The sequence below is a fragment of the Protobothrops mucrosquamatus genome, unplaced genomic scaffold (genome assembly GCF_001527695.2).
Source record: "Protobothrops mucrosquamatus isolate PMUCROS unplaced genomic scaffold, P.Mucros_1.0 scaffold25, whole genome shotgun sequence".
Taxonomy (NCBI): Eukaryota; Metazoa; Chordata; class Lepidosauria; order Squamata; family Viperidae; genus Protobothrops; species Protobothrops mucrosquamatus.
The window spans coordinates 205,152-217,603 of NW_015386410.1; the positions used below are offsets into that span (position 1 = coordinate 205,152).

The following is a 12,452-nucleotide window of genomic DNA, read 5'->3' on the forward strand; positions in this document are numbered from 1 at the left end:
GAAAGAAACATGGCTTTTTCCTTATGGAAATTGTGGAACTTTGTCATCAATGAAACAAGATTTATGTAGTGTTCCCCAGTGCCTTGGAGCCAGGTGGTGGTGGTGGGGAAGAGTTGGAGTTTATTTTTGTCCAACATCCAAAATATTCAATATATCATTCAGTGCCCTTCCTTAGTACTCTAGCTTAGCTTTGCATTCACCCATCAGTTCAATATGTATTTTATTTAGAAGATGCCAATATTAATATTGTTCCTTGGAGGAAAACCTATAGCTACGAGATAGCGGAGGACCACTGTCTTGATACAGTATTGTTGAATTTTTTACTTGCTTAGCATTCTGTACTCCTGAGCATGTGAATCAACCATGCATTTAGCTAGGAAAGAGTCTCTTAGAGTTTTCAATTTCTAAAACAATCCTCTTTTCTTTTTCTTTGCACCTTCTAGCTTGTTCAGAGGACTGCAGTAAGTATCAGACAAGTTTTGACCTGTTACTTACACCAGTGTTTCCCAATCTTGGGCACTTGAAGCTGTGTGGACTTCAACTCCCAGAATTCCTCATCCAGCCATGCTGTCCACACAAGTGGCCAAAGTTGGGAAACACTGATTTAGACTATGCATGCTTTGAGGATTGCTTTTTTGAAATCCAACCCTGACATTCTCTTTTTGCAGCAGTGATAGAAGGACCTATTCTGGACTGCTGGACATGTCTGCGTATCACCACACAGTGTTTTGATGGAGAAGTCTGCGGAGGTATGGATGGAGAAAGGAAAGGGTGATTTTTGCTTTATTCTATGTCTCAACTCATTGCCTTTTGAAATAGTCTTCCCATCTCCAGATATGTTAACATATTATTAGCCATAAATGTTAGCAAGATTCTTTAATCTGGTATGCCTTGTGCACAAATAGATTACTATCCATTCATGCATAATTAAGAAGAGGCTGCCACAGATACAAAATAAGAAGCCCCTTTTGCCAAAAACTGGAAGTTAGTGCAATTTTTGGCAAAACCATTGTAAAATGCAATCACATGACTGTGGGATGATGCAAATGCAGCTGTATTGCTGAGCACCCAAAGTTTGGTCACATCACTCGGGGGGGGGGGCTGTCAGAACTTGGAATCTGGGTTGTAAGTAGCAATAGCACTTACTTATATACCACTTCATAGTACTTTATAGCACTCTCTTTATAGCACTCTCTAAGCCAGAGGTGTCAAACTCACCACGTCACGTGACGTGTTGTGACCAGTGATGGGATTCAGCCAGTTCACACCACTTTGGCAGAACCGGTAGCTAATTTTTTGTTGCCCAGGCCCAGAATGGATTTCTGGAAGTGGCATCTACACAGAGAACCAGTTGTTCACATATTTGAATCCCACCACTGGTCGTGACGTATCACGACTTTTTTCCCATTGCTGGAGCTGGGGTGGGTGCGGTTTTGGCATGACGCATGCAGCCCTTGGGCTGGCAGTTTGACACCCCTGCCCTAAGCAGTTTACACTGTCGGCGTATCTCCCACAACAATCTGGGACCTCATTTTACCGATCTCAGAAGGATGGAAGGCTAGTCCTAAGATTGGTCCGTCATAACTTCAAACTGTCGCAAAGTGACCAATTATAGGTTGGGAACTATCTGTATTCCTCTCTTCTTGCTCCCATTTAAAGATGCCCTTTTAGGCAATTGGACAAATATACTGATGGGGCAGAAAGATACCCTATTCCAGCATTAAATTTTATATGGGTTCACACAAGACTCTAAAACAAAATGCCCGTTTTTGTGATGGAAAGTGCTTATGACTTGAAAATGAGCCCATCAAATTATGGTCTAATCGAGAAATCTTGGTTAAGCAACCCATATATTAACTTACTGTGAAGATTCCTTGCTTCCATGCTGAGCTTTTTGTTAACAAAAAGCTAAAAAAGACTTTTCTCTTCTTCAGTGGAAGACAGACGTCTGGCAGAATACAATGAAATTGTTCTTTATGTGTTCCTTGTTTGCGAGTCTGTGATAACAACTTCAATCATACTTGTGTGAGTAAACACCCCGCTAAGTCCTATGAATTTTCCCAAATGATCAGGAATAAAATCATTAGATTAATTCTCCTTACTTTTGTTCCTAAAAAAATCAAAGGATGTTAGCGAAATGGATTTTCTTGTAAAACTGGCAATTATGCTTACCTCTTAAAGGATCTGGATATTCCCTATTCCATGCATCTCTGGAAGAGTTTCTGTACAAGCACAGAATTAAGATTTATAAAATGTAAACCTTGATCTTTAAAACAAAAGTATAAAAGCAAGAGTTCCAAAGCACATTTTCTCAATTTTGGCAGCATTAAGATGTATGGATTTCAGCTCCCAGAATTCCCTAGCCAGCATGAATTTTGGCACTTGACGTCCACACATCTTAAACTTACCAAGGCTGAAAAACATTGTAGAAAAAAAAAATGGGAATGCCTTCATAGATATGACTATTTTGTCACTTTCCCTGATGTGTATACTTATTTTATGCTTTTTGAAGACAACATTGATGGGTAAGATCATCCTGTGGTATATGTAGGCAATATGAAAACACGGTAGAAAGAAGACAGAAATCTGAAAGGTTTGGACTGAACCTTTCTCCCTTTATTTTTTATTGGTCAAGAATTTATGTAGTTTATTTTATTTGTTTATACGGAGGGTTCTCAACGTATGATAATTGAGATCAGAATTCCTGTTGCTAAGCAAGGTGGCTGTTGAGTGAGGCATGCCTGATTTTACATCGTTTTTTAACCACAGTTTTTAAGAGAATCACTGCAGTTGTTAAGTGAATCACACAGTTAAGTAAATCTGAGTTCCCCCATTGACTTTTCTTGTTGTAAACTGACTGGGAAGATCGCAAAAGGTGATCACATGATCCCAGGAGGCTGCAACTGTTGTAAATTCATGCCTATTGCCAAGCCCCCAAATTTTGATCACATGATCCTGTGATATAAGTGCGAGGATGGGTCATCTTAATGCTACTGTAGCTTCAAACAGTTACTAAATGAATGATTGCAACTTGAGGACAACCTGTACAGCAGAATAGTATAATTTACCACCACCTTTGTTTCTTATTATATGTAGATTAGAACTCACTTCGGTTCCATCAGATCTAAGAATCCTTCCTCTCTGCTTAACCACGTTTCCTCACTTCCAGGTACATGGTGTGTTTCAAGTACAGGAAGCGCATGCTGCTAAAATCTTTGGGCTATTAATTGCATATATAGGCCAAAAGGCCATTTAAGTGACTTTTCTTCATTCAAAGTATTCTTGATCTTCAGTTGACAAGCCTAAATAAAAGAAATCCATTTGTACAGACAAGAACATTTGTCATTTTTTTTAAGTAGACTAGAACTGCTCTTTTTAAACTATGGCATAAGTTTGCAATCATAAGAGATTTGTGTTTATTATAGGGAAACACAGGGAAGAGGATCAGAAAACAAAATACCAGTCTGTGAGCAAAGGTGCCGTGAAGGTTGTGATGGGATGGTCAGGCTTCACATTCTGAAGGTCTAAGGGCATCTCAGTCAGCAGACGCCACTTAGGAGTGAGGAAGGGGGTAGATCACAGCTAAACATAACGATACAGCTGACTTCTCCAGTACATGATAATGCTAGGAGAAAGGCAGAATTAGTGTCTCTCAAAAATCTTCATGCATGGTACTTGGGGTACAGTACTTGTAGTCACCGTTGGTATGGAAGAAAGAAGAGCAACAAAGATGATCAGGGGACTGGAGGCTAAAACATATAAGGAACGGTTGCTGGAATTGGGTATGTCTAGTTTAATGAAGAGAAGGACGAGGGGGGGGACATGATAGCAGTGTTCCAATATCTCAGGGGCTGCCACAAAGAAGAGGGAGTCAAGCTATTCTCCAAAGCGCCTGAAGGCAGGACAAGAAGCAATGGATGGAAACTAACCCAAGAGAGAAGCAACCTAGAACTAAGGAGAAATTTCCTGATAGTTAGAACAATTAATCAGTGGAACAACCTGCCTCCAAAAACTGTGAATGCTCCAACACTGGAAGTCTTTAAGAAGAGATTGGACAGCCATTTGTCTGAAATGGTATAGGGTTTCCTGCCTGAACAGGGGGTTGGACTAGATGACCTCCAAGGTCCCTTCCAACTTTATTATTATTACTATTATTATTATTATTATTATTATTATTATTATTATTATTATTATTATTATTATTATTATTAAACTAAAATTGCTTTCTATGGGGACTACAGGTTGTTTGCAATACTTACACGCCTATGATCACCAGGAACAACACTCCGCCCATACACAGGACAATGGCCACTCCAGTCCGAGCGATGTCTGGTTCCACCAATGGTTCCCCGAAGCGAAGGGCCAGACGGTCTTGGTTATCAACTAGAAATTAAAAAAACCCAGATTTGGGTTCAAAACAGCAAAACGCAGCCATTTCTCCTTCCCAGGGCTAAAGGTCTACTCCAATCCACCCTTGTTTATTTCTTCTGTACCCTTCAGAGCTTCTCATGCTTCCAAAATGGAAGAGCCAGATTTCTGAAAAAGCATGGAGTTCAGGTTCAGCCCCAGAAAAAAGAACCTTGTGCCAAGACACAAAGGCTCATCTAAATAATAACCAAGGGAGACAAGAGGCCTGCAGCAAAAGAGGATCCTCTGACCGGAAATGGATGGGTACCTCTAGGACAGGGGTAGTTAACCTTGGCTCTTTTATGACTCGTGGACTTCAACTCCCAGAATTCCTGAGCCAGCTAAGCTAAGCTGGGTCAGGAATTCTGGGAGTTGAAGTCCACGAGTCATAAAAGAGCCAAGGTTGACTACCCCTGCTCTAGGAGATAATTAGATAATCTTGGCCTCCTACAAATGTGGCTGAACTGCATCAGGTGCATACAAGTAGCCCTGAACGTACGACCACAATTGAGCCCAAAATTTCTGTTGCTAAGTATGACAGTTGTTAAGTGGACATTTCCCCATGTTACGGCCTTTCTTGCCACACTTTTTAAATGAATCACTGCAGCTGGTAAGTTAGTAACACAGGTGTTAAGTGAATCTATTTTCCTCATTAACTTTATTTGTCAGAAGGTTGCAAAAGATGATCACATGACTTCAGGATACTGAAACTCATAAATATGAGTTAGTTGCCAAGCATCTGAATTTAGATCACATAACCATGGGGATGCCACTACGGTTGTAAGTACGAAAAACGGTCATAAGTGGCATTGTAACTTCAAATGATCACTAAATGAAATATTGTACGTCGAGGACCATCTGTATAGTCCAGCCAGTGGTGAGCAGTGCTGGGAATAGGAGTTCAACAACATCCAGGTTCTGGATTTGTTATTCCAACATAGGAATAATAGTGCCCCTCTTGCATAATATTATCAGATAACATGGTGTAGAATCCTTTGAACATCAAAAAGCATTATAAAGTGGTTTGTTCAGACCTGAAGAATTGCAGTCTTTTAATGTGGTCAGACAGATATACTAAGGTGCCTCAAAACCCTCCTTCCAACAATAACTGTGAAAAAAATTATATTGTACATATAAATGTTCAAATGTTTAAAATCACTCTGAGCTCTTCCTCATCTTCCTGTAAATACAAGTAGTCTTCAGCTTACCACAATTGAGCCCAAAATTTCTGTTATTAAGTGAGTTTTGCTCCATTTTACGACCTTTTTTGCATCAGTTGTTAAGTGAATCACTGCAGTTGATCAGTTAGTAACCCAGTTGTTAAATGAATCTGGCTTCCCCATTGACTTTGCTTGTCAGGTCGCAAAAGGTGATCACATGACCTTGGGATACAGCAACGGTCATAACTATGATTCGGTTGCCCAGCATCTGAATTTTGATCACAGGACCATGGAGATGCTCCAAAGGTCGTAACTGTGAAAAACAGTCATAAGTCACTTTTTTCAGTGTCGTCGTAACTTTGAAAGGTCACTAAATGAACTGTTGTAAGTCGAGGATAACCTGTACAGCATCATTGTGCCCTGTTAACAATTTTTTTATCACATATCCACATGAAACTGCTTTGATACTATAGTTCATTTTATAGTTGCTCCAAATTAGATGCTCCAGTTTTAAAATATAGTTTTACAATTAAATACAATTAAAATATAATTCCTGCTGTGGACATGATCTGATAGTGTGCTTCACTGATGATGTGGTAAATGTCCCAGCTCCTGTTAGTGTCAGGCAAAAGCAACTAGAACCACTCGGAAAGAGTCTTAGCAGGAGTTTTATTGCTAAGTCAACTATGTTACAAACATCTTCCCAGACTGACTCCATTCCCTGGGAACAGCAAGATAAGGCCTCAAGGATTCTGGGGAAGGTCACGTCTGTGCCACATCCTGCAGTGCAATGACTCCAAACTCAGTCCCTTCTTAACACCACCCACCAGCCTACCTGGAGATTCCACTACAGTTACCAACTTTAGGCTACTGGAGCACCTCTCCACCCCTGAAATGACCCCAAACTGAAATGACTTTGCCCTGGGCTGTCTGGAATAATCACACTTGGCTTCTACGAGGTATTTGCTCTTATTAGGTTGACTGGAACCTTCCGGAGCTCGGTGGATCTTACATAGGCTCTTGATATACCTGGTACTGTTTTGAAAGAGCCGTAGACCTGTGTTTAAAAAACAAGACTAGAGAAGGTAATAACTGTGCTACTCAGAAAGTCAGTTTCAACCAGGAATAAGATCCAAAGTTGGGCAGATATACAGTACGTTGCTGGTTCTATCAAGAATTAGTAACCACAGGTTTTACTGCTTCTGCCATCAAGGGATTCGAGAGAGGAGAACACCCCTTTGTATATGCCATTTTGCCTCCTTCCCAGCTACACCTGAATTCGGTCACTGGTAGAACCAGTAGCTAAATTTTGTTGAGTTCGGAGAACCGGCTGAACCCATGCTGCTTTTGGAAGTCCGTTCTAGGCCTCGTAGGCCTGGAGGAGGTCTCCCAGGCCTAGAACAGCCCACAGGAAGTGCATGGATGTCACTTTCAGAAGTCCATTCTAGGCCTCAGAGGCCAGGCCTGCATCCACGCAGAGAACCGGATGTTCAGATATTTGAATCCCACCACTGGTCACTCCATATGATGGAATGTTGTCTGGAGTTGCGGGAGATAGGGGCTCCTTTGCAGAGAGCAAAGAGACAGAGGAGCTGGGAATGTCTGGTGGGCAGGAAGAAGGCAAGGACTCTGTAAACCCCCTAGCAGTTTACAGAGTATATCTATAGTTATGCAGATAGTTGCTTTAGTGTGGCAAGATTCTGCCTGTAGGCAAACAACAATAACTCAGAAGTTCTTGGTTCTTTTGGGCATGACCCTCTACTTGCTCAATGCCACTAGAAGACAGGGTTTGCTCTTTATTGATTGTTCTCTCACACTTTGCTCCCCCCCACACCTCTCCTTAGCATCTGTGACCTGTCAAGCTACTTTTGGACATGGGTTTAGTGCTTCTTCAGAAAAGTGCTAGACTCATGTTCAGAAGCAGCCCAACTAATGGGTAACAGGCACAGAGCATTTCTCAGCTGCAACTTGTTAGTTAGACAATTTGAGAGGTGATTATACCACCTACTTTATAAGCACCAATCTGCACTAGCCCAGCCTACTCCATTATACATTAAGGAGAGCAATTGCTGGTTATTTTTGCTATCAGAGATGACATGGTGCAAGGGGAAACAAAGAAAAGGGAATCCACCAATTACTTTATTGCATTGGTTTCCACATTAAATTAAACACAACTGAGCAGATTAATTACTGAAGCAGAATAGGCTTTGTCAATGAGGGCAGGGCAATTTATGCTGCCATACTGTTTTGCTATGGCATGCAGAGTAAAGGAAAGTACTTTAAAATGGCAGTCTGGTCATGTCCCAAAACAATTTAAGTGCTGCCCTCTTCTGGTCAAAGCAACACACAAACAGGCTTTTGTGCTAGGCTGCATTAACAGAGGGATAGAATCAAGATCACGTGAAGTATTAATACCGCTTTACAATGCCTTGGTAAGGCCACACTTGGAATACTGCATCCAGTTTTGGTCACCACTATGTAAAAAAGATTCTGAGACTCTAGAAAGAGTACAGAGAAGAGCAACAAAGATCATTAGGGGACTGGAGGCTAAAACACATAAGGAACGGCTGCTGGAATTGGGTATGTCTAGTTTAATGAAGAGAAGGACGAAGGGGGACATGATAGCAGTGTTCCAATATCTCAGGGGCTGCCACAAAGAAGAGGGAGTCAAGCTATTCTCCAAAGCGCCTGAAGGCAGGTCAAGAAGCAACGGGTGGAAACTAATCAAGGAGAGAAACAATCTAGAACTAAGGAGAAACTTCCTGACAGTGAGAACAATTAACCAGTGGAACAACCTGCCTCCAGAAGCGGTGAATGCTCCAACACTGGAAGTTTTTAAGAAGAGACTGGACAGCCATTTGTCCGAAATGGTATAGGGTTTCCTGCCTGAGCAGGGGGTTGGACTAGATGACCTTCAAGGTCCCTTCCAACTTTACTATTATTATTATTATTATTATTATTATTATTATTATTATTATTATTATTATTATTATTATTTGAACCAAATCCTGTTTTTCAATCATTCTGTGAAATATTTCTCTTGTGCCTTTAAAACCATCACCTTACAATATTACAAAGAACTATACGACACACCTGTGCGTATACATAAACACATGCAATGAGCAGCATAACATAATAACTTATGCATCCTTACAATCGTGGCATTAAAAAGAACATTTAAAATGTCATGGGTGAGTCAATTCTCAAGCATCCAGGTCATGGTTGTCCTAAAGGTGCTTTTCCAAAAGGCAACTGGACTTTCCTGGGTTTTTTCTTTGAAAATGTTTTACTTCTCAAAGAAAAAAAAGCACCTTTGGGACATGAATTTGGATGCTTGGCAATCAATGCACATTTATGATGGTTGCCAGCATCCTGTGGTCACATGATCTCCCTTTGCAGGTGACCTTCATGGCTGGTTTCCAACAAGCAAAGTCAATGGGGAAACCTGCAGGAAGTTGCGAGTCACGGTCATGTGATGTTGCACTTAATAATCGCAAGTGATTTGGTCAATCACTACAGCTGGAACCGATGTTGTAAGTCAGCATGTCCCTGTGACATTTCACTTTACGACTGCTTCACTTAGTGACACAGTTCTATAAAATTGCAGTTGGTAAATGAAGACTACTTTTAATAGTCCTTTTCCCACCTTAAATTCCAACTTTACTTACCAAAGCACTGACTTAGTGACAAGCAATAGGCCTCTGTTGGCAGGCATCTTCCACAATTAAATACTTCATATTTCAATGTTGCTGCAACAGGGGGAGGATGAGCAACGGTATTATGGGGGGGATAGAGAAAGAAAGTGGGAGAAATTAACTTTTAAAATCTCCACACAAGGAATGACTAGCTCAAGGTAACCCGCCTGCTCCAACCCCAATTCATGCAATAGATGGGAGCAGCTCAAGACAATATATAGGCCCAGCCAATGCACAAAGAACATAAAATAAATTCAGCCCATACTCTGCCATTTACATGAGAAAGGGCTGTGCTGAATTTATGTTATAAAAATAGCAGGAGTGTCTGCAGGATGGAGCCCAACAGTCAAGATGGCAGCTGCAATCATGGGGTTGAAGCTCACCTGTTTTTTAATGTTTGGCCATCTTCAAAGAAGAAATACTTTTTCCCTTTCTATTAATATTTGACATACAGATAATATGCCAAGATTGCTCATAATTTTCTCTTTTGTATGTTTTGCTTATTATCGTCTGTTAAGAGCCGTGGTGGCTCAATAGTTCGAATGCAGTACTGCAGGCTACTTCTGTTGACTGCTGGCTGTCAGAAGATTGGCAGATTCTGACTGGCTCAAGGTTGACTCTGCCTTCTATCCTTCTGAGATTGTTGGGGCCAATAGGCTGACTCTGTAAAATCGCTTAGAGAGGGCTGTAAAGCACTGTGAAGCGGTATATAAGTCTAAGTACTAATGCTATTTTTACATCTTTTTTGTTCATTTATGATTTGGTTTTACTGTTTTAAGCAGTTTACAGAGTCAGCCTATTGCCCCCAACAATCTGGGTCCTCATTTTACTGACCTCGGAAGGGTGGAAGGCTGCATCAACCTTGAGCCAGTCAGAATTGAACTGCTGGCAGTCGGCAGAGTTAGCCTGCAATATTGCATTCTAACCACTGTGCCACCACAGCTCTTGATTCCTTGGTCTGACCCATCTAATGGGGCAAACACATAGATATTGCCTTGGGCCAATTCTCCACATTGTTCAACTTTCCCCAACCTGGTATCCTGTTTTGCGATGATAAGCAAAAATATTAGCCATGTAGCCTGGGATTTCTAGAAGTTCCACATTTAAATGCATCCAGTTTGGGAAACCTAATCTAGCTCATATGGATCAGCTCCCCCTCCCGTTACCCTCCAACAATTCTTTCATCCTTTTGCTGCTCTGTTGTGGTTTGTCACTGTTTGATCCACATGTGTGCAAGATAATTTCCTACACACTTCTGTTTTTTTGCCTTGATCCCCCAGGGGCCACCCCTAAGCTTCTCCCAAGCCACATCCTCTCTTTTCATTATTCAACCACACTAGCTTTTATCTGGCAGACTCTTGTTCCACCCACCCATTTAAAACCAAGCAACTTACCACATATATTTTCATCACAACCTACAAGGAAAGAGATTCCAAAATGAATGCCCATCCCTCCAATAATATATTATCTGTAGATTTTTGTTCACATGCAAATTGTTCCCACATACCCTTCAGCTGCAACACCAAACGTTACAGTTCTACAGAAGCAAATTATGAAGATTTTATACCTTTTCAATCTGTGTAACTATGAAAAATAGCTTGCATAGACAATCTTCAATTTACAATCATTTGTTTGCTGACTGTTCAAAGTTACAAAAGCCCTGAAAAAGGTGACTTATGGCCATTTTTTATGCTTATGACCCATTGCAGCATTCCCATGGCCACGTGATCAAAATTCAGATGCTTGGCAACTGACATGTATTTATGACTGTTGCAGTGTCCCTGGGTCATGTGATCACCTTTTGTGACCTTCTGACAAGCAAAGTTAATGGGAAAGCCAGTTTCACTTAACAACCGTGTAACAAAATTAACCATTGCGGTGATTCATTTAACAACTGTGGCAAGAATGGTTTTAAAATGGGACAAAACTCACTTAACTGTCTGACAATCATAGTCAATGGGGACACCAGATTCACTTAACAGTGTTACTAACTTAACAGCTTTAATGATTCACTTAACAACTGTGGCAAGAAAAGTCACTTAACAACTGTCTTGCTTAACAACAGAAATTTTGGGCTCAATTGTGTTCGTAAGCCGAGGACTATCTGTATATTTGAAAACTTTCATTAAAAACATTCCTAAGTGCCAGGAAGTGTCCAGGAAATTCTTTTCGGTGAGAATATTCAGATGGACAACAGCCTCACAGAAGCTCTAAAAGGCACCATCCACAATAAACATTACAAACTGATTTTTAAAAAATTAATTAGTTTAATTAATTCACTGCAATGTCTAGAGACAGTCTGTTCCATATATTAATGTTATATTGTATGGATTTTTTTCTGCTTGAATGACAGAATAATAATAATTTGTTGATTTTTTTTAATGCTGTCCAGCTCTCACCAGTGCTGGGTGGTTTACAAATTTAAAATAATAAGAAATGTTGCTCCACTTATTATTTTCTTTGCATCACCCATAATTTTAATAATGTAATTCATTTGGATACCACTGATTAATGTTAATTTTAATTATTATTTTAAATTGTTTTTAGCCAAAAAGAAGAATCAGACAAATTCTGGAACAATAAAAAAATATGTTTACCTACACTCTTTCTTTCATTAGCCCCGTTCTAGTCATTTTAGTTTCTAAAACTTGATTATATATATGTATATTTAGCTGTTCCTCTTATGAAAGGCTCTGCATAGATGTTCTGTAGACCATTTTATTGCTTTATACATATATGCATCCATATCTTCTATTATGGAATAGCAAAAGAAAGGACAGGCAAGATTTCCAGATTAGAAAAAGAACTCCTGAAGCAGAAATTAGGAAAGACCCAAAACCTTGTATTTGGTACATCTTTAAGGCTTTCTTGAGACTCATGGTTGCCTTTGTCCGGAAGTCCACCAATTCTTCCAGCAGATCCTCATCTGCAGAAACACCAAGAATTTCTTTCTTTAGAGGGGAAAGACTGGAGAATAGATGATAGATATAGGTAGATGATAGATAGATAGATAGATAGATAGATAGATAGATAGATAGATAGATAGATAGATAGATAGATAGATAGATAGATAGATAGATAGATGATAGATGATAGATGATAGATAGATAGATAGATAGATAGATAGATAGATAGATAGATAGATAGATAGATAGATAGATAGATAGATAGATAGATAATTAGAGAGAGA

General features: G+C 40.0%; 1 protein-coding gene across 1 annotated transcript in view; it reads right to left on the reverse strand.

Annotated features, from left to right (window-relative positions):
- Window positions 1–3,582: 3,582 nt before the first annotated feature.
- The window catches only part of IZUMO2 (IZUMO family member 2), a 26,928-nt gene continuing 18,058 nt past the window's right edge, over window positions 3,583–12,452 (reverse strand). The window contains exons 4-8 of the mRNA XM_029283132.1: window positions 12,102–12,188; window positions 10,657–10,677; window positions 9,236–9,316; window positions 4,260–4,383; window positions 3,583–3,625 (exon numbers count right to left, since the gene is read on the reverse strand). Coding sequence (XP_029138965.1) covers window positions 3,583–3,625; window positions 4,260–4,383; window positions 9,236–9,316; window positions 10,657–10,677; window positions 12,102–12,188 — 356 coding nt within the window. The remainder of the gene's footprint in view (window positions 3,626–4,259; window positions 4,384–9,235; window positions 9,317–10,656; window positions 10,678–12,101; window positions 12,189–12,452) is intronic.